The 23,186-nt window shown below is 38.3% G+C and overlaps 2 protein-coding genes across 3 annotated transcripts in view; one reads left to right on the forward strand and one right to left on the reverse strand.

Annotated features, from left to right (window-relative positions):
* The first annotated feature begins 4,019 nt into the window (after positions 1-4,019).
* CRYBA1 (crystallin beta A1) lies at positions 4,020-10,529 on the forward strand. 2 transcript variants are annotated; one of them, XM_036269974.1, is made up of 6 exons: positions 4,020-4,077; positions 5,422-5,486; positions 6,450-6,568; positions 8,024-8,165; positions 9,694-9,836; positions 10,241-10,529. In XM_036269974.1, the coding sequence occupies exons 1-6, from the start codon at positions 4,047-4,049 to the stop codon at positions 10,386-10,388; spliced, it is 648 nt and encodes a 215-aa protein (XP_036125867.1). In that variant the 5' UTR covers positions 4,020-4,046; the 3' UTR covers positions 10,389-10,529. The 2 variants fall into 2 exon arrangements, with proteins under 2 accessions (XP_036125867.1, XP_036125868.1); XM_036269975.1 differs by lacking the exon at positions 4,020-4,077 and adding an exon at positions 6,071-6,141 and having other exon boundaries at positions 5,424-5,486; positions 10,241-10,388.
* Positions 10,530-13,424: 2,895 nt separating this feature from the next.
* Positions 13,425-23,186, reverse strand: part of NUFIP2 (nuclear FMR1 interacting protein 2) — a 31,121-nt gene continuing 21,359 nt past the window's right edge. The window contains exons 3-4 of the mRNA XM_036269972.1: positions 21,957-21,989; positions 13,425-19,700 (exon numbers count right to left, since the gene is read on the reverse strand). Coding sequence (XP_036125865.1) covers positions 19,648-19,700; positions 21,957-21,989 — 86 coding nt within the window. The 3' untranslated portion in view covers positions 13,425-19,647. The remainder of the gene's footprint in view (positions 19,701-21,956; positions 21,990-23,186) is intronic.

Consider the following 23,186-nt stretch of genomic DNA (forward strand, 5'->3'; position numbering starts at 1 on the left):
CTCCACCTACTTGTGCAATGAGTGTGTGGACTGAGAACATGGTTCAAAATCCATATCCCCAATAAATCAATGTGCTTTGGAAAATTAGACTGACAAAATGCGCTGCTAAAACTTAATAAAGAAACATATTGGAACCCGGCTGGTGTGGCTCAGTGATTGAGCATCAACCCATGCACCAAGAGGTCGCCAGTTCGATTTTCGATCAAGGCACATGCCCAGGTTGTGGGCCTGATCCCATGAGGGGCATGCAGGAGGCAGCCAATCGATGTTCTCGCTCATTGATGTTTCTCTCTCTCTCTCTCCTTCTCCCTTTCTCTCTCACTAAAATCAACAAAGAAAAAAAAAATTTTTTTTTTTTTAAAGAAACATATTAGAGCCCTGGCTGGTGCAGTTCAGTGGATAGAACATCAGCCCGCACACCAAAGGGTCATGGGTTCGATTCCCATCAAGGACACGTAGCTGGGTTGCAGGTTCCATCCCTGGCCTTGCCAGGGCATGCTAGGGAGGCAACCAATCAATGTGTCTCTCTCACATTGCTGTTTCTCTCTGTCTCTCTCCCTTTCTCCTTTCTACTCTCTCTAAAATTCAATGAAAAAAACATCCTCAGGTGAGGATTAACAAAAATAAAAATAAGTTCAAACAAAAGAAAAATATTGAAAACAAAGAAAAACTGAACAAATGTGATCTTTTCCGAATTCAAAGAAAACACTTTCTGATAATTTTTCTAAAATTTTTGCTGCTTGCTCCCACTTGTCTCTATGAAAATCCAGCAGAAAAGGATATCTGATTTGGACAACCAGTAATGTAGTTAACATTTATTGACCTCTCACTGAGTATCTAATGCTGCCCTGAACACCGCTGTCTCCCTTCATCTGACGTCAGTGCGTCAGGTAGATGTTATCATCTTACTTTATGCCAGAAAGACAGGGTTGGCCAGAGAAAAGAAGATGGGCTTTGAGTCACATAGACATGCATTCAAGTCCTTACTGGTTTTCCTGGCCCAGAACTTGGCCCCTCAGAACCTCAATTGACTCATCCTTAAAATGGGTATATAATGATCTACTTCACAGAGTTGTTGTGAAGATAAAGGAGGCACTGTGTGGTTCACAGTAAATGCTCAGTAAGCTAGTTATTGTTAGTATGGATGAACAGGAGAGACCCAAACCCAGTTTGAGAGAAGGAATTACAAGCTGATGGCTCCCTTCATTCCCACTCCATGAGTGGCTGTGTCCTGACTTTCCTGCAAAGAGATGGTGGTAGGGGCTGGAAGTAACCAACATGAAGCTGGTGAAGCAACAGTTCTAGACAATGTCAGAGGGGGTATATGCTAGAACTTGGTTAAAAACCATATTGAGGTAATATTTGAAAAACATAATGGTTAGCGCTGGAGACCTGTTAATCCTTTTCCAACCTCCACAGACTTAAGGTAATTGAGGAAAGTGGAGGGAAGACAGGCTGGGGCTGTGTGTGACCCTAGGAATATTCTATGAATATTGGTAAATTATTTGCACAATAACCCTGACCCCCACCCCACCCCCACCCCACCCCCCACACAGTAGTTTTGTGTATTGTGTTTGGGCTTTTCAACCAAACATAAAAAAAGCTCCACTTTTCTGTTGGCTCAATCAGTCTGCACTGTACTAACTCTTCAGTAGGGTGTAAAGCTCCTAAATCAAAATGCTGACGGTATATGACACACAAACACAACACAAGCAGGTCAGTGTGGCCAGGGTGAGTAGGGCTACATCATGATTACCTCTGTGTCTGCAGAGTCACAAAACCCCATTAGAGGATGTCTTTAATTTATTAGAAGCATATTGATTGCCCTGGCCTGGTGGCTCAGTTGATTGGAGCATCGTCCCATGCACCACAAGGCAGGTTCCATTACTGGTCAGGGCACATACCTAGGTTGTGGGTTGGATCCCCTGTCAGGGCTCGTAGAGGAGGCAACCAATCTCTCTCTCTCCCTCAAATTAATAAAAACGTATCCTCAAGTGAGGATTAAAAACAAAACAAAACACGTATTTATTGAGCTAGGAGTTATGCCCAGAGCTGAAGATGTAACGATGAACAAGACAGATACGCGGCCCTCGTGGAGCATGAAGTCTAGTGAAAGAAGCAGATAATTAAGCAAACAGTTTCTTTTTTTTCAAGAATAACTTTGTTTTAATAGAAAATACGTTCACATTGTTTAAAACTCAAAAAGTACAGGAAAATATATAGTGACAAGTTCTGTTCTAACCTGAGCCCCACGTGCCTCATTTCCTCTCCTTGGAGCCCAACCTTTCTAGTTTCCTAAGGAATTTCTACGGCACGATCAATGCGCTGCTGGAGAAGCACAGGGGTCCGCCGGAGCACCTTGTGGGAGTACCTAAGCCAGTCCAGGGATTAGGAGTGAATGAATGAATAAATGACTAAATAAGTGTTTCCCAAAGACCCCAGTTCTGTGGAGGAAGAGAAGAAAAGGTGAGGAAGAACCACTAGACATGGTCCCATGATGCCTTAAGCCCTTGCACAGCCATCTGCCAGCCAGAGCCTGCCATGATCATCCCCAGGGTGATGACTCAGTCTCTTGCCAGCCATTAATCCAGACATCACCAATTTATTTATTTTTAATTATTTTTTCTTTATTGATTTCAGAGAGAGAGGAAGGGAGAGGGAGAGAGAGATAGAAACATCGATGAGAGAGAACATTGATTGACTGCCTCCTGCATGCCCCCCACTGGGGATTGGGCCCACAACCTGGGCATGTGCCCTGACCGGGAATCGAACTGGTAACCTCTCGGTGCATGGGTCAACGTTCAACTGCTGAGCCACAGGGCTGGGCCATCGCCAATTTATGAAGCAGCAGAAACGTCCTGGGGTGGTGCATCATGCTTAGCATCAGACCTGTACATTTGAAATTTTTTGCACAAATTTACAAACACTTGTGTACGTACAAGAACTTGTCCCCTGAGTTTTAGTTCTGAGAACAGGGACACTGATGAACCTGAAGACTGACAAAGGGATTAGGAGAATTTTTACTGGGAAAAGTTTCTTTTCTCCAAGCTGCTATCAGGTTTTCTACAGTATCTGTCACCAGAAACAGAGTAGGATAATAAGTAATAATAAACCAACAATGTGTCAGGCAGATATTATCTCCATTTTTGGAGTCGAGAGAGGCTGAGTGACTTGCCCAAAGTCACCCAGACAGGGGAGCTAGGATTTGAACTTACATCTGCCAGGCTCAGAACCCTCCCTACCTAGTGCACCCCACTCCACCTTCTCACAGTAGCTGCGATGCCTAAACAACACATCTTTCCCTTCAGCTCCCACAGAAGCCCACGATTCCCCTACACTACCCTCACTAAGTGCCCTGACCTTGCAGAGAGAAATATTTTTACCTGTTAGGGTACCATAGGTACAATATGTTGTGTCTATGAGACTGTCAACAGCCTAGAGCAGTATATTAAAACCCTAAAGAGATTTATTAGCTCCAAATTTTTAAAAGAAAATTGCAAAATAAAAATGAATAGTTAATAAAATAGCTACAGAGTCATGACTACTAGTCAACCATAATTGAATTTAACTCTTACATATTTATATATAAATATAGTATAAGATTCCCCCAAACAAAGTGAACCACTAAAAAAAAAAGTTTAGAAGTGTAATACTCCTTCACATTTTTTAACAACAAAGACAAAAACTATATTTCCTATGTGGGAAGTGAAGTGCACTTTGATGTGTTCAATATGACATGGGGTCTTAGGAAGGGCCTGGGGTGGCATGAGGAATCTGGAGAAGGACGGGGACAAGCACTCACACAGAGATCTGTCCTCACCTCTCAGCTGCTCTGAGATCGAGACCACAGCAGCGGGGCCTCTCTGGATTTTTTTGTTTCTCTAGTTTAAACAAAAGCCTGAGGGATTCCTGCCCAGCCGGCTGAGCTACCAAAGCTCTGGGGATCAGGGAGAACAAAAGCAGAGGGGAAAAAGAGTGCTGACAGGGCCAGAGGACATCAGCCCGCAGGGCTATAAAGAGCAAGGCCCCAGAGAAAGTGGCACCACATGGAGACCCGGACTGTGCAGCGAGAGATGGGTAAGGTCCTGAGGGATGCGCTTCCTCTCTGTCCCCTGCAGAGATATGCCCAAGAGGGGACCTAGCTTTCATGCCTTGTGGTCAGAGCCTCCTAGGATGGCTGGAAAAGAGTGGGGAACTCTGCAGGGAGGCAGCCTTCTTTTGTCACCCCAAGAGGAGTCACTGACACGTCAATAACCACTACCCTAGCCATCGTGGCTGGGAGGAGGCGTGGGGCTGCAGTAAATAACAGATTCCTGGGGCATAGGGAGAAGGTATGGGGGCAGGATCTGGGAAATGCTTATTCAGAGGTTCAGAATGGAAAGATATATCACAAGATTGACATGCATCATCCCTGCGCCTGATACCAGCCAGAGGGAAGAACCAGGAATAATCAAGAAACCTGATGCACAGCTGCCTGTCTCCTTTCTTCCCTCCCTCCCTCCTATCCTTCCCTTCTTTATTCTTCCTACCATCTTTTTTGTCTACCTAATCTCTATGAGCCTCAGTACCCTCATCTGTAAAATGGGGATAATGATAGTACTTACCTCATAGGCTTGTTGTGAAGATTAAATGTATTGATGCATGTAGAGCATTTAGGACAGGGCCTGGCACAGAGTGAGCCATTATTAAGTGTTAACTATTATTATTCTCTTTTTTTCCTCACTTTCTTTCAATACATTTTTTTCAATGGCTCCCATCCTCCCCACCCCCCAACATGGACTCAGCTTGGTTCTACCACAGTGACTCAGGAGACCCAGACCCTTCAATGAGATGTTCACCAGGACATATTCAACAGGAATGCAGATCAGTACTGTGATGAGTGCTAGAAATCAGGGAAGAAAGGCAGTCACTGTGAGCTGGGGAAAGCAGCAAAGTCTCTCTGAGGAGCTGGGCAGGTTGAGAAGACAGAGAAGTAGGGGGGAATGGTAGCGTGGCTGTGCAGAGCCAGTCAGTCTGAGGGCTCCGAAGAGCTAGGCGAGGGTGAGACCCACACACTGGTAATATGAGGGGTGTGGACTAGACGATTGCCAAGGAGTTTATATTGGGGTATGTGAGACTGTGGCAATGCTGCCACCTGTAGGGGGTACCTAGAGGCAGGCAAGTGGACGAGAGCCACATTTATCAAAGAGGTTACAATGCCTGTGTGGTGCTTTACCTGCATGATTGCTTCTAATCCTTACAATAACTCTGCACGTAGCAGCTTTACTGATGGAAGACAACAGAGACTCAGCTAGTGAGAGGCAGAGCCAGAATCCCAACCAAAGTCTGTCTGCTGGACTTCAAGCCTCTTTTACTTTCCCCTGTGCTCCATCACCTCATCTCCCAACCCAGAGGCCATATCATTGGTGTTCTGTCTTCCAGAAACCCTTCCAACCATCAAGATGGCTCAAACCAACCCCATGCCAGGGTATGTGGGGCCATGGAAGGTAAGCCCGCCTCCATCATATGGAAAATAGAGGAACCTAAAAGGGCAGGGTGTGAGATGTTGCCACAGATCAGGCTGTGCTTTTCCATGGGACAGTGGCTGGTGAATAAAACACCAGTTTGTAGGGAAAGGGTTCAACCAAGGTCCAGATGCTCTTTCAGGAAGGATCTTTTGGGATGTCCCATTTGGACAGAGGATGACCCTGGAAGCCCATGATGGGTAGGAGATGATACCTAGTTTTCTAGTTCAACTCTTTTTTGCACTGCTATAATCACCTTAAAATTGAGCAGCCCAGACTGAATTAAACCATGGAGAAACTGAGAGCCCAGAAATGAAGAGAGATTTGCTGCCAGATCCCAAATAAGTGATAGGACCCAGGTCTTCTGACTCTTATCCCGAACCTGGTTGTAACTATTACCTGAAGTGGTTGATCCTCAGGCTTTTCACTGTTTCCCTCAACACCTCTACCCTCTTCACTGGATCAATTCTGAGACCAGTTCACAGCTTTCGGAGTTGTCTTCAAGTTCAAGAATTCTAGTTCAAGGCACGGAGGGGATTTATTACAACTCTCTCTCTACACCTCAGGTTTCTGTAGCACGGATCCCCTGTGACACCCAGAATCCTGGCCCCTGGATCACACTTATGCAGGAAGCATGGTGAATAAGAGTCCTTGAATCCTTGGTCTGTCCACTGGGCCAGCTATTGTTCCTAGCAGACCAGTCCTATTATAAACGAATCCCCCATACCTCATCCTTAGCCTGGGCATGAGAAGACCACCAACCAGTGGTATTAATTCAAACCCCTTGTTATACTGGAAGAGACCTCATCAGCCATCCATACAGCTAGTGATGGAAAACACAGGGGCAGACACAGGGGCAGACACAAGCTAAGCTGTTGACCAGGGCCTCTGTTCTTCCTGATGTACCACATTCTAGCTCTCTTTTTCCATTCTATCTAATTCCAGATAACCATCTATGACCAGGAGAACTTCCAGGGCAAGAGGATGGAGTTCACCAGCTCCTGCCCAAATGTCTCTGAGCGCAGTTTTGATAATGTCCGATCTCTTAAGGTGGAATGTGGAGTGTGAGTATGGACCTCAGCAGAACGTCAGGCCCCTTATATCCAGTCCCCACAGACACGAGACCATAAAGGTGGAGATTGGGAAGAATGATGTTCCCCAGACTCTAATCATTTCTGGGAGAGAGACCTCCATACTGATGTAATCTCAAAAGAAATCACTACATGTGTAATTTAGTAACTTAAAGCTATAAGGTACATGAGATTTTTTTGTGGCTTGGTACTAAATTTGGGGGGTATTAAAGAAATATATATCATGGGTTGGGGCACTGACAGTAATCAGATCTTTGCTCCTGTACCCCAAGGTCTCTTGAGTTTTTCTTGCCTACAGAAAATAGAGAAAAAACAGTCAAACTGCAGCCCCTTTACAACTAACTCCTGTCCTGTATGTTCCAGAGTAGACATCACTAGCTAATTTCTCTGTGTGAAACAAAACTCAGCCACAGGATTGGAGAGTCATGTTGGTTCACATTTAGTCTTCCAGGAGTTTCTTGTTAATGGCTAATCTCCTTGGTGAGGAAGACCTTCTCGAGTTTTGACTTCTGACTCTTGGCAGGGTAGTTGAGCCTGATGATGAGCCTGAAAACATATAAGGACTCTCCTTTCACCTACGCAGCTGCTAACCAAAATTGAGCTTTTTCAAAAGGAGTAATATATATATATATATATATGAAATTTCTGGGGAAAATGATATATATATATAAATTGATTTATATATATATAAATTATATATATGTAATTTTTTATATTTTAGAGAGAGAGAGAGAGAAACATCCATAAGCTGCCTCCTGCACACCCCCTACTGGGGATCGAGCTCACAACCCAGGTATGTACCCTGACCAGGAATCAAACCCAGACCTCTAAGTCCACGGGACGATTCCTCAATCCACTGAGCCACACTGGCCGGGCAGAAGGAATACTACTTAAAGGTATTGTCAGTTACTGAGGCCTGGTTGTGAAAATATGATCTGAGGGGTTTTATAAATAAGGTATAGGTATGCAACATCAGAAGAAAGAACCCACAAAGTGACAAGGAGAGAAGAGACTGGTAACCCATCACTGCCTATTCAACCTTTTGCTTCCTTAGGAAGAAGCAATAGGTTTGGCTGGAGCCAAAGCAATGGTCAGTCACTTTATCTTGAACCTGGATCTCCAAGTAGAGAATAAGGTAACTTGGAAAGGAAATATAACTTTAGACTGACTTTGCTAACACACATTACTCAGGCCAGTGAAGTAAGTAGACCCTTTGTGGATAATCCCAAAACAAATACCACATTTAGAAACCTGCTTAGTGCAGCTGCCCTCATTTCCCACCTTGTGATAAATACTACTTTGTATTGCTCTATTAGAATTGGCTTGATATTTTACCCCACAATGAACATCTAAAACAAAAGTGCCTTCTCCTTGAGGCCTTGTAGACTCTGAACACCACAAACAAATGCCACTAATTGTCTTTGGCAGCTGGATTGGTTATGAGCATACCAGCTTCTGTGGGCAACAGTTTATCCTGGAGAGAGGAGAATACCCTCGCTGGGACGCCTGGAGCGGGAGCAATGCCTACCACATTGAGCGCCTCATGTCCTTCCGCCCCATCTGTTCAGCTGTGAGTCTGAAATTTTCACTTCTGTGCATGTGGGGAATGGGGCAAGAGAGGGTGTGTGTGGACTGACACTTATGCTACATCTCATCAGTTTTGCTGAAATGTGGCTGGAAAAAAGAGAAAAGTAAAAAAGAAAAACACTGGCGTCTCTGTTCTAAGCTTGCCATTTGATTTTTCTTTTCTAGATAATAATTTCATGAAGCTAAAAGTAAAGACCTTCCTATCTATAGGTGGCAGGAAGTGGACACTCAAGAGCCCAGATCTTCAAAAAGTGCAATGGGATAACTAGCGAGAGCTTATATTAAAAAGTCAATCGTTAGACAGTTAAAATTCAATCTGTGTAACATTTTACCCAGAAACAGGAAAGTACTAAAGTAACCTTTCAGTAAAGTGGGATAGCCAAAGAAACAGGCAAGGCTTCCAGAATCTCTTATCTTTGATTCATAACAACTTTCTGGTTTCTTAATACTAACCATTATTCAATTCTGCATCAGACTAGGACACTTCTAAAGTTTTTGGGGAGTTCAAGTTGAAGCAGGATGATTTTCAGTGGTTTGTTGAAAATGATACCTATGTTGGGAAAGAGAGGCTGGGCTACAACCTTCCCAAATATTTGTCTATATCATGTGACTTTCTCATAATTTTAGTAAATGATCTCACCTTAGTTTAAAATCCTACCAAAATTCAAGTAGTAAAGAAGGTAACCAAAACAGTTACAGATCTAAATTGTACTGCCTTATCTGGATGTTTGCCTCTCACTTTAACTCTGCATTTTTCCTAAGTGTATATATTGAGTTTTAAAAAATATTGTACATCCATATAACCAATACCCTACTCAGATATAGAACAATTCCATCACCCCATAAAGTTCCCTGGTGTCCCTTTCCAATGAATGTTCTTCCCTGCACACGCGCGCGCACACACACGTTTACTTCCCCTATTAATTTGTGGGATCTTTCTCCACATTAGTGAATATTAACCCCTTGGTTGGCTTTGTGTTGCAAGTATTTTTCTCCTGTTGTTATATTTTCATTAGTTTTTTATTGTTCCAAAGCATATTATTAGTTATCTGTATTAAATTGGATTAAAACGGATTATGGATGAATTTTTTCTTATAAATCACATTGCCTGAAATTTTTTTTTTTTTTTAATCCTCACCTGAGGACATTTTTTTTTGCATTTATCTTCAGGTAGAGGAGGAGGGAGAGAGGGGGAGGAGAGAGAGAGAAGCATCGATGTGAAAGGGACACATCGAGTGGCTGCCACCCACACGACCCCAACTGGGTCCGGGGACAAACTGCAACCGAGGTACGCGCCCTTAGCGGGAACTGAACCCGGGTCTCTCTGGACCGCAGGCTGATGCTCTAACCGCTGAGCCAAACCGGCCGGGGCTGCCTGAAAAGTTTTTACACCAATGATCATTTATTTCCTTCTGTAAACCAAGAGTGATTTGATTTTGAAAATTATGGTAACTGCAAAATTAAGATAGCCACAACACTAGTAGTAAACTTAAAATATATCTTAATTACAGAATCATAAGGAGTCCAAGATTACCATCTTTGAGAAAGAAAACTTTATTGGACGCCAATGGGAGATCTGTGATGACTACCCCTCTTTGCAAGCCATGGGTTGGTTCAACAATGAAGTTGGTTCCATGAAGATACAATGTGGGGCGTAAGTGCAAAAACAGGGTTGGACACATTTCAAAATAACTCTTGCAGCTGTAAACCCTGTGAATATTAACATATCAATGATGTCTTATCAAATTTCATATATTGACATCATATTGGTATGGCTGTCACAGTCTACTTACTAGCAATTTTGAATCTCAAATTTTTGGTACAAATTTCAGGTGTTTTTCCTCCCCCCCGATTCCCCTAGAGTATATGTAACCATTTGTATTGACTACTCTTACACTTTTCATTACCAAGGTTAATTTTCAATTAATTATGGTATCTGGCCTATTTTCTAAGCCTATAAGCATTCCATACCAACCATGTTGAAGAAAGAGGCTGTTTTGGGGTGTTGACCAGTTCCTAACTAGGCTTAATAGTCCAACATGCTTTTGGATTTTCTAGCTGGGTTTGCTACCAGTATCCTGGATACCGGGGCTATCAGTATATCTTGGAATGTGACCATCATGGAGGAGACTATAAACACTGGAGAGAGTGGGGTTCTCATGCCCAGACTTCCCAGATTCAATCTATTCGCCGTATCCAACAGTAGTGGACTTAAAGCTCCAAGAGAATTCCACAAGCATGAGACCTTACTAAGCAATCTAGAATAAGTTCTATGTTCTGCTCATAGGCATTGTTTCCAAATGTTAGCTGCTGAAATCCACAATAAATGTCATTTAAAAAAGTTGCAGACTGAATTAACTACCATGCTTTATATAAATCACACTTATATAGCTGAGAATTTTTAGGAACACATTTCAATAAAACCCCAAATTTCCTTGTGTCCTTGCAAGTCACTTACCAGGCCAAGCACAAGTATTCCCCACCTCAAGTAATACCAAAGCGTAATCCAAGTATATCAATCTATGTAGAAAAAAACATGGTTTTGGTAAATGTTTCTGCATCTTTGCTCTTTATCCCCTACTCTAAAAATGCTGATGTGAGCATTGATTTTCTTTTACTTGGTGGCAATCAATGCTAAACAAACTTAGGAAGTTTCTCAAATATGCATTACCATATATTTCTACATAAAGTTATGAATAAATCCAGAATCTTGTCAACTTATTCTGGTTGCTTAATTGCTTAGCTCAATTTTGGTTTCATAACATAAGGCTCAATGTCATGCAAAAAAGGCAGTGTAGCTGTTCTCAAAGCTGATTTTTCAATCAACATGCCATTTCTAAGCACCTTAATAATCTGGATGATTTCTTAAAACTGCCATGACATATGACCACAGTAAACATTTAAGACTTAAATTTGTGTATTTCATCCTTTGAAACTATGTAATTATCAATGTCACAATATTAATTTAGTTTTCAGTAATTTTTATTAATTTAAGCACACAAAAGATAACACAAAAAGCTCAGAAACTTTAAAATTTTTTATTCAACAATGTACACTTATTGTCTCTTAATTGGATCTACAAAGTTCTCAAGGTTTTTTTTTTCTGATAAAATAAGTAAATCTTGGTATGGATGTAGAGTGTCTGTAATTTATATCTTTAAAACACTGAACATGAAGTAAGACATCAATAAAGGAAGATCACTGTGTAACTGACACTTCCTCAGAATCCGTATCAGAAATAGCTATGGCAAATACCTAAGCATTTAACAAAAGGATACATTTCTGGCCTCTATTCTTTTACCTAGAAAAGGTCTATCTTTTTGATGGGGCAAAACAGTGAAAACTTTTTTTTAATTAGGAGAGGGGAGGAAAAACATCTTCTAACTTAACTTAGTCCACTAATTATCCTTTCCCTCAGATTGAGGTAAACTTGGCTAAATGCTGATGCATACAACACAAATTATTTTGCTCCTTCAAATATATTCTAGGACTGAACATAAGTGAACTACTGAAGCTAGAGTCAGCTATGATGCTACACTCCTGTATTTATGCCTTTTGAGGCCATGAATTATCTGCCACCTTTCAAGTCTTGACTAGTAGGCTTAGTTTTTAACTGTCACTTTCAGTGAAGATGCAGAAGAGTTTTGCTGTTTTCAAAGTCAACAACATACATCAAGAGCACACTTGATGACAGAGAAGTAACACTCTTCTATACACAGGAAAAAGCTATAAAACAAGGATTTCATTTATATCTAGAAGTATGGGGAAAATACCGTTTGTATTATCTTCTACTTAAACTTATCTGCCTCTTCTACAAAGGTCCTGGAGAGATTGCAAAACAATCTTTTAAAAGATGATTGACAAAACCTGGCCAGTACATCTACACAATCTTTTAAGTACACATACATGTGAAGTAAAGCTATTTAGTACATGCAGACTGCAGAAATTTAACCAAATTTGCCCAAATTCTAAACTTGTTCTAATCAGCTTGGGCAATTTAAAAAAGATACATATTATTAAAACAACCTGTGCTTAGATATTTAAGCAAGATAATGATTCTAATTTCAAGTCAATCATTCATTCATTAAACTAATTTATGCTAAAGTGATAAAGATAACTAGCTATCCTACCTTTAAACCAGGTTTAAGTCATAAAATTGTCACAGAACTCCATGTGGCAAAAGGTCCTTCCGTCATTTCGGTTTGAATTACTTCCCATTTTTATTTGATCAAATAAACCAAAAATTTCACTGAGGAAGTAAGAACATCCATCAGTTTGTAAAACTGATAAAAAAATGCCCTGTTTCAAGAAAAGCCCTTTAGTAGATAAAACTCAAGCTCTCATTTAGTTTACTAACAGGTGCCAGTTTTCCTCTCTTCTGCTTCCCTTAATGAGCTAATCCAGAACTATAATTTTGAGCCATGTTTCTAAAGAGGGTGAAGCTAAGAACAGCAAAGTAATAAGGATAGGTCACTTTTGGTAATGACACACAAATTAACTTTCAAAACATGTGCATAGCTTTATTCATCTACTTAGGTCTAACCTTTCATGGAGCTTCGGCAAAATTCGAGTGTGCAAAATGCATTTCTAAAACGTAATGCAAGCAAAGCTTTTCACATTTATACTGGCAGGAAATACAGAGACACTAACAAGTCACATTAGGGAGAGTTTTTTAATGACAAGAATTGCACAGTTCATTATTTTGAGACAATTGTTGTAGACATAAGTATTTAAAATGTTCTAAGCAAGGTGCTTTAACAATAAAAAATTTTTAAGTTGGAAAGAGCCAATAACTTGGACCATAGCTCACATAGAATTCCAAATTAAAGCGGACTGTTATCTCCCTAGATTTTGCAAACAATGTTTTTTATAACACTTTTTTTATAACACTAAAGGAAACAGCAAGCTGAAACTTTTCAAAGCACACAAATGGTGTCATCGCATTACTTGAAGAAGGTGCTAAGGGGGAAGGGAAACGGAGTGAAGAGTCCTTTTACTATATCCCACTACAGAACAGCCACTAACAGACTAAGAACAAAAAAAGAAACAACAAAAGTAAATTAAATCACTTCCCCAGTTTATAAAATAGTTCCAGTTTGTGACAAGATCTATAACTTTGAACAGAGAGCACCAGTTGGGTGATAGAATGAGCATTTCATACTGCATAAAAATTAGTGAGGTGGTAAGAACCATCAACCATCTCAGGCATCACTACATGGCCTTTCAAATGTTTTTTTTTTTGTGTGTTTTTTTTTTTTCCTTTTTTTTAAATACACATGCAAGGCACATTGATAGAAAAATAGATCTCTGGCCAAGAAATATATTAAATAAGCAAATTAAAATTTTGGCTTTGCAATATTGGCAACATCAAAATATAACCAGATAGCTTTGGACCATATATCTTTCTCATATTCCTCCACCCCATTTGGTGTTTTCTTCCTCCTATTTTGGGTTCAATCTTCAAGTTTGGGTATGTGCTTGAGAAATTACTTTTCTCTTGTCAAGTAGCATTCCTACTTTACTTTTATCTTTGCTAAGTAAAAATATACTAGAGAAGCAGAATAGTTGGGAGTTCTGATTGATTTGATTAAACTAAATCTGACTGGCTCGGGCAGCATTATTTCTCTTCTGTATACAAACAAAAAAATTAAGTCCTCAGCTTATAATAGTAGACAATTGTTTTCTTTTCTAAAAGAGAAATCAGTAACAAACCAATGATTCTACTCCCTTTAAGCCATTCTTCTCAACTCCTCTTTTTGAGGCAGAGAGGAAATAATAGAAACAAAGCTAGGTTTAAAAGATTTTCAGTAGTAGAAGACATTTTAAGGCCAAAAAGTGTAACACTAACAGAATTTTTATTTTCCTAAGTTATTGTCCTTCATAGGCCAATACCATAAAGTTATTTGTACTGATTCCCTCCCAAAGAGAATTTTAAAATTCATTCACTTTTGTTAGTGGCTGTGCTACAGGAAAGGTATCAAAGCAACCTATAAAGGTATGGTATATCCTAATGTAAAAAGTGCATCACATTCTTGATTTTCAGTTTCTCATAGCAGCAGCAGGATTAATCCAAGACAGAAAACAGTTGTATTTTCATTCTAAAAATGCAACATACCTAATGAAATGTATTTAAGATCATGAAAGGATCCTCCTCTGTAAAGGATAAATGAAACAGACTAATAGACAAACAGGGGCAAACTAGAGGCATTCATTCATATTTACATATTAAAACCATTTTTGTTAACACCAAATCTTTACATCTAACAAAAGAAATATTTTAAGGATAAAGCAGACATTACTAAAGCAGTATCCATTTTGGAGCCTTTGTTTAGCACCTGAGGAAAAAATGGTATATGGAAAGCTATATAATTTACCTCAAGTTGGTTTGTTAGTCTGTAGAGTAAAACTCTGATATACAATGAAAGGGATACTGCACTGGAAAAAACAAAAATGTCTGTAACTATTTTAATAAGGCTGTAGAAAAGGGATACTGCAGTATTATAAAATGGCTTTAGAACTCTGGACATAAACAAAACTGTATGGATAAACAGGGAAGTCTGAATCAGCAATTCCATCACATGTGAGGATGGCTGTTCCATAGGTTTCTAGTCAACAACTGCTATTTGACACTCCCAGTAATGCAAACTCAACATACCACTCATGCTTCACTGGGTGTTTTTATTGTGCACACAACTTAAAACACTATTTATTCTTAAGACCCTTGAGTAGCAAAACTGTGAAGTTTAATTTAAAACACATTAAAGCGGTGCTTTTGAGTGGAGCCAATGATTCATCATTTTAAAACTAACCCAGGGTGGTCCTGGTTCTCACATCTGAACAGAATTAAGTATATTTAAAAACAAACATTTTGATACTCAAAGCAAAAGCCCATCTTTCTCACCAAAAGGAATCCTGGTGCTCTGTTAAATACATTAATAAAAAAATAACATCAATATTAAGAACCAATGATAACCTATGTGTCTCTGCAAACTTAGAGCAGCTATTATACTTCGTCTTGTCCTCTGCCCTTCCCCTTTAAACAAATATGAATATTTTGGAAAATGACCAAATCCTACCCTTTCTTTTAAAATTCAGCAGGACTATCTAGGACTTATTAAAAGACAATGCCTGATCAGAATCTACCTCAACTGGTGCAGAACCAAGACCTATTATAAAAACTATTATCCAAAATATGCGTTTGTCCCACTGTAGTGTTTTGCAGTAAGCATAGGTATACGAGATCATGTGGTATTTGGGAATATAGTCCAGTGGCATAACTACACTCATAATCCTGGAAACGAGACTCAATCTATTTCTCTAAAGAAAGGCTTGAAAGAATGACTATTTAGCAGAATTTAAAATCAAGTGCAGTCCTCTTACAGATTTCTTTGCCTGTGGCCATTTGGTACATGACATACAACGAAAGATAAAACATTAGATGCCTCCAATTAGGTAGTAACAAACCTAATGACTAAGGATGAAACCACAGCTGCTATGTAATGTTTTGTGAATAAACACATTTTGTATTGTGGACAACACTCATAATTGAGGTTTGTCTAACTTTCCCTAGAAACTGTTATTTGAAGAAAACAATGCATCTTTTTTTTCCTTTATAAAGTTTTTGCAGATTCTGAGTGACGACTAGGTAAGCAGATGATTAAGAACAACAAAATTCTAAAATGGAGAGAACATTTCCAGCCATTTACCTCAAGAAAAAACTAACCGGCATTAACAAATTCCTAGTTATTTTCTATTGCCTCCTAGAGGGTAGAGGAGAAAGGGCTAACTACAGACGCTGTAAATACACTTAATGTGAAAGTTCATTACTAGGAGGTAAGAGGAAAGGCTATGCAATTAACTTCAGCTCAGCAAAGTGGGGGTGAATAAAGAGAAAGATAAATACACCCTGTCTTCTGTAGGGAAGGGGAATTGTTCAAGAAATCTACAAGAGAGTGGTATGTAACACAGAAGCCTATAATCAAGACAGACTTAAAAGAAATCTTCACCCATAATTAGTATCTTCATAGCTATTAAAAAAATAGGTCATGATTTCATTCTTAGTGCCATTTTTCAAACACTACCCCTTTCAGGATTAAAACCACCTGACTTTATTCTGTGTAATGAAAACAAATGGCACAAAATAAATACAAGTTCATTCTCTGAATACTAATGTCTTACACACATTTGTTTACTAATTTTTAATATCTTCCTCTTTCCCTCACACACAAGCACTCAACACACACACATACACACACCTTTTTCAGTCTTTATAATGGAGGGATGTTAAATCCCCTCTAGACTGTATTTGGTTTATGCTACAGTACTAATACTCTGAGTTGAAGGAAAATTCTTTATACCAAACAATAACAAATTGTTATTTAAATGTGCTAAATTAATCACAGCTGAAGTTTGTTTAGAAGCTTACACAAAAATAATGAGAAAACAGATCAACTCTTAAGATTTTTTTTTTTTAATAAGTGCTCTGTAAGGAATTGTGAGGACCTAAGGAGAAAGATTGTGACAAGTAGAGAGTTAAGTGTTACCAAACAGCACAAAGGATATCTGTCCCAAAGTCCTGCTTGTACCTAGGCAATTAAGTCCATTAACCCAATGCCCCCCAAAATACTGACAGTTAATATGATGGGACAATTAGGGTTCCCAGAAGGTTAAGAGATATTTCTAACTATGTACCTCTAACCATATAATCAAGAAAACTTCAGTGGAGAAATCAAAGTGAAATGTTGCATTATCTCATTTAGAAGTGAGACTTTCAAAAACCTTTGGACAAACAGAGAAGGGATACATTCTCTTTTTGGCTTCTCTAAGTATGAAGGCCTGAGGGATGTGGAAAGGAATAGGAAAGCAACAACAGCTTTCTAGAGATATTTTGTAAGTGTTGCTTCTAAATTTAAAAGCCCAATTCGGATGGGGGCTGATTTGGGGTTTTTATTCCCTTTTTAAACGTATATTCATTCAACCTCTGTATGACACAAACCCAGAAAGTTTCTTGTGAGTTGTGAGACAGAAGAGCTTTAAAATTCCAGGCAAGCAAAATGAATATTTAAAAAATGGAAGGAGGCATGGGGGGGGTGAGAGGATAGAGATAGAATCTGGCCCTAAGGCGACAAGTGGTTACACAAGGCAATTGAACACACAGCAGAACTTTAAAACCTATAAAACAAACTGGAGCCTTTTTTGCTTTAATCAACCTTATATCTTTTTTTTTTAATTTTTTTGAAAATTTTTATTAAAAAAAAAAAAAAGAACACAAAAACAGACTTCTTTCACTTCATTGCATTTTCCAGTTTGTTCAATGCTTTAAAGCTCAAGGATGCCTCTGCTTTCAATTGTACATGGGCCTGAAGCATCCTAGCTTTTGGCAAGCAGGCAGGAGACTCAACAAAAATCAAAATTGGAACAAGGCAGACTAAATGCAGGGAACATCTGTAAACATATTATACATTTAAAAATTACAATATCAGTAAAAGTTATACAGTTTACAGGTGAAATGAAACTATCTGAAACTGGCCTACCACAAGTTTCTGAACCTGGACTGATACAATAAGTTAATATATATATACACACACACACACATACACATATATACACACATACACACTCGCACTCACACACATACGTGTGTGTGTGTATATATATGTATATATATATAAAATGTATAAAAAATTTTGTTTACATCAAGTGGAATTGGCAATCCATGCTTATACTTTTAAAATCTAAGCAGGGCAGAAATCCAAACCATAAAGATGTTTATTCTATGTTGAGTCAAATAACTTCTTTCACAAACTACTTGTTAAAAGCCTCAAATAGTCAAAACAAGAAAATTCATCCATACTACAGTCGCTCAAAACTGGATATTCCTTAAGCAAAGGGGTTGGGAAAAGGTAGTTACCTTCTCACCAAACACCCCAGGGGGATCCAGTCTACTTTTATTAGAAGACTACACCTCTATAGAAATGCCCTGCTATTTTAACCTGTATTTGAGCTACATGGATATACTAATTTGTGTGTGTGTGTAATGTGATGCTGTGTCAGGCCAGAGAACTTGTTTTTATGCCACTAACATCACCCAATCTTAAATTGGACCCTTTGTTTCTGCACACACACACAAAAAAAAACTTATTTTAGCATGCTATATACAAGCTGCAGTGCAACAGGATGGCAATGTGATGACAAGACAGGGCTAATGCTCTTCTTTGCCCAAAAGAAAATTTCCAGAATTTCACATTATTTTCCTTAAAAAACCCATTTTGCTCTAGTAATAAAATATATTTATTAAGATATAACTGGAAGCTAATAAGCTCAGAAGTATAGTTTGCATGAAAACACATCTCCTATTGGCAGGGTTTATTATCTCCTCACTGGCTAAAAACATAAAAAGCTTTCTAGTTTCCATGGAATTTTTTTTCCCCTTTTAGATATTTCTGAGAAATTAAGAAAGAATTTATAAAAAGGTACAGAAGTTTCTCTTTAGATGTTTGATGGAAAACAGCACATTTAGTGTTAGTGACAGAGAGCAAGTCTGGAGCACCTACAGTTGAAAAGCAGAATACATTTTTGCTCCCACTTATACAATTACATTAAAAGATGGGCAAAGGAGTATTTTTCCATATTCAATATCTAAAGCCAATTGTTTGTTCTGTTAACTTTTCTTTAAACAACACTCATGGATTCTTCACTTGTTCAAGTCCAATATGTAACTGAAGCCAAGTGAAATATGTACCACCAACTATTCCAGAACTGTAGAACTTCAATGCCCTCCCCTCTCCCCACCCCACAAAAAAATAAAAGGAAAGAAAATATTTCCCTAACACCCCACGGAGGCTGCTTAACTCCTGGCAAGACATGCAAATCATATTCGCTAAAAAAATACACCCCTGCAAACTTCAAGGCATTTATCCAGCATTCTCGCAGGGCTCAAAGTATAACCAAAAGATTAAGGGAGGAGTGAGGGAAAATGTTGAATCATTCTGGGTTCCCTGTGATTAGTGTATCACTTTAGTCACAGAACAAGATACAGAGATCTCTTAAGTGGATTTGCCTTTCCAGTAGGTTATTTGTTGCCCAAGTTGATGACAGCAGGAACTTTAGAACCACGCTTATTAACAAGTCTGTATTCATTAATTACTTGCATTCACACTTAAAAACAAACTAACATAAGAAAAAAGGAAAAAAAAAACTATTCAGTACCGGAGATTAAATAACCATGTGTAGTCTCTTGAAATAAATTTGATTCCTTAAGAAGTCTAATTACTTTCAGTTGCCTTTTTTTTTTTTTTAAATAACTATATATATATATGTATATATATATATTTGTATATATTATCCTGTGATTCTACTTATGGTTCATCTGCTGCGCTGAAGATCTAGGAGCATAAAAGCCTTGTGTCCCCCATGAACGGTGGCTCTAATGCTGCAGAAAGGTTACAAACAGGCAGTCTGGTCCTTCATTGATCTGGACTATCCATGGCTTCATTGTAAGTGATTATCCTTTTGGGATCTGGAGGGAAGGTTGAAAAATAAACACATGAATAAAAATAAGGTCTGTAATCCTCAAATGCCCATGTTCCAATAACAAATCCAAAATAATCATCATTATTTAAACTGCACCTCCTTTTAATGAAAATACAATTTAAAGACCATTTCCTCTTTGGATTAACACATGCATGATCCACTTTTTCTCAACCTAATCCTTCCCATGGATTCCCAGCAACAGAGTCCTTTAGCCAATGAGAGCCTCAATTCTTACAGATGAGAGCGTAGTTCAATTAACAAGGGCTATCTTTGTGTTATTCTTGATTATAAAAGTAGTATATTTGAGAAAAGAAGACCAAAAAAAAAGAAAGGCTTAAATTTTCAATATCCAATACTAAACATTTGGATTTCTTTTCTTTTGTTCTTCTCAGAAAAATAAAGTCAAATTTTAACCAGCATGGATGGTCTATATAGTAAGAAATTATTCAAGTAACACCTAGCACCAAAAACTTCAAGATAAGCTAGTTTGGCAAAACTACCAGTTGGGTCCTAATCATGACTTATGTCTTCCTTATTTCCCATAGCACCACCATCCTTTATTCTCAAAAATGGCAAAAGCCAGTAGATCTGCTGGGTTCCAAGTATAAAACATTCAGAATATGTCTGGCCAAGATGCAACTGTTATTCTAAAATGCTTTTATTACATACTGTTTCTACCTATCACAAAAACTTTTTAAATTATACATGCTTTTAACAAAAAATGGAAAATCAGTAAAACCTGTCACCTAATGGAAAAGTATAAAGGCCTGAAAATAACACTGAAAGACTCAAGCTCACCTCGCATAAGAGTCAATCTATTTTTGTCCAGAAGTAATATAACATTCTTTCTAGAACTCCAAGGGCCATCCACTAGCAATCTGCCATGAAGATAATGCTCATTCTTAATAGTTAACAGACATTTTACAGTAAAAAAAAGAGAGGTCTACTTTTGCAGGGTATATTTTCTAGTCTACCCTTTTTTTCATGTGTTGAATAAAAGATACACAGAAAGTGTCTCAAAATAGTTTAAGAGCTTGCTAGTTATCTTTAGGCTACAGCTGTTTTAGACAAAAAAGACCTGGCCTAAGAATGAGTTAGAAGAAGGAGCAGTGTTGGGAAATCAGAGATACCTACATTCTAGTCCTGCCACTTTCTTTTTTAAATCGCCACCCAAGGATGATATTTTATATATATTTATATATATATATGCTCCCCCCCCCTATTTATCTTCAGATAGAGTGTGAGGGATTGGGAGGGAGAAAAGAGGGAGAAGAAAGGCAGAGAAACACTGACGTGAAAGGGACACATGGACTGGTTGCCTCTTGCACGACCCTGACCAAGGCCAGGGATGAACCGCAACCAAGGCACATGCCCTTGGCTGGAATCGAACCCGTGACTCATTGGTCCATGGGCCAACGCTCTACCACTGAGCCAAACCAGTCAGGGCTAGTCCTGCCACCTTCTAGCTCATACAATAATTTCTCTGGGCCTGTTTCCTAATTCATAAAATGAGGAGATAGAAGAGAATTTTAACGTCCTTAAAGTTCTGAAATTCTAGGAATTACACATTTATCTGAACGTTCTGAAGGCCCAAACCTATCAGTGACTAGCTCTCTAAACCAAAGCTCTCACTTTATTTTAGGCATTCCACAACTTTCACATTTTAATATATTTGGAAAGAAGGCACATACTAAGTAGGGTAACCAATTCCAATTTTATGAAAATTTAGTAATTCAGATATCGATTATCCAGTTCCTCTGCCTGCGATTCACACCTGTTCATGGGGAAGAAGCGAATTTGCTATTTTTAGATTTCTAACCATCTTTTCAGAGAATATACAGCCCACACAGCAAATTTTTTTTTAAACTATGAATTTCAGTTCTTAGGCTACTCTACTCCTGTCTACCACACAAATACAGATGAAGACTGACCATAAGTGAAAACACTTATTCATGTTGGTTTCCTAGATTAAAAATATTTATGGTCTGTCTTATTTTCATAATCAGGAACAAAAGAAAATATTCATGTTCTTCACCTAGCAGATAAAAAGTACTTTAATATATTCTTTTCCCTTAGTGTTACCCACTCCTTAGCAGTCTTGGTAAGGTAGCTGGTACCTTTTGACTGCAAATTACAAAGGCTATTTATTTGGTAGGCCATTATTCATGTAATTCCCACCCCAAAAGAAAGTACAGTAATTAGTGATTAGTACTAACATTTCTGGTAACCTAAACATTCTTACCTTGCTTCTGCAAATTCCAAACAGACTCCATTTCTGCAAAGGGAAAAAAAAAAAAAGATTATTTTATACACTAAGTTTTGTAGAACACAGTTTAAACCTATGCTGAAGTCTACAAAATCAAGACTGGTCAATACTGGGCTGGAGGTAGGGCTGAAATTAGCACAGTTCTATGAAGCTCAGACAAAACAACTCACATTTTTCTATATTCTTAAGAATGTCATTCAGATTGCCTTAAGTATTAATTACAAAAAGGCAATCATCTGAAATCAAACTGCCAAGAGAACTATTTTGTCTACATAAATAGCGAAGATATAGAGAAGCATGCTTTAGATAAAATAATTCTTATAATAGCTCATTGTTATTTTAAAAACAAAAAACCAAACCAAACCAAACCAAACAAAAAAATGCCAAGTATTTTTTGGCAACTCCTCACCCCTCAACAAGGTGCCCAAATCTTCTGAATGAAGCACTCATCAAATTTTATTAAGCTTGGTGCTTAAAATGCCATATTAAAATTTTACTTAACTCTTGCTATAGGCAAATGGTTCTATTCTTTAAATCACATCAACTCTTATTTTAGCCCTTATGGCCAATATGCCTATTCACACACATTTATTAATAACATGCAATCCTTATTTGTTCCAAGTCCATTCAAATGTGATTATCTACAATGTGCTTACTTTAGGATCTTACAATAAGGGAAATATGTACATGACCAAACTATAGCGACATACAGAAAGAAGGCAAAAGTTCTACCTGAAAGCATACTAGAAAGCTTTAAAGAGGGGCTATTTGAAGTTTTGATGAATAAGATAGTACATTACTATTACACCACAAGAACCTAGGAGTTGGGCCTTGAAAGGAAATACTGTGTTAGAAGATTAATAGAAACAAAAACTACTTAGAAATAGGAATGAACTATATAACTAATACTGTGAATAAGTGCTCTTCCTGTGTCCATACAACTACCATTTATAAAAGACAAAAAAGTGATTTTATGTTACATAAATGGACTCTGTAATTATTTCCTATATTTATCAGCAACCAGTTATAGTTAAAACAAAACAAAACTGGAGTTAAGATAGAATATATCTAGACATTAAGATACACAATTCTTTCCCAGGGCCAAAACAGGTGTATAGATCTAAGATTATTTTTTGTTTTATGATTACAGATGAGGTCAGGGAATGGGAAAGCAAACAAACAAAAAACACTCTTCCTGCCTGACTG

The sequence above is a fragment of the Molossus molossus genome, unplaced genomic scaffold (genome assembly GCF_014108415.1).
Source record: "Molossus molossus isolate mMolMol1 unplaced genomic scaffold, mMolMol1.p scaffold_m16_p_19, whole genome shotgun sequence".
Lineage (NCBI taxonomy): Eukaryota > Metazoa > Chordata > Mammalia > Chiroptera > Molossidae > Molossus > Molossus molossus.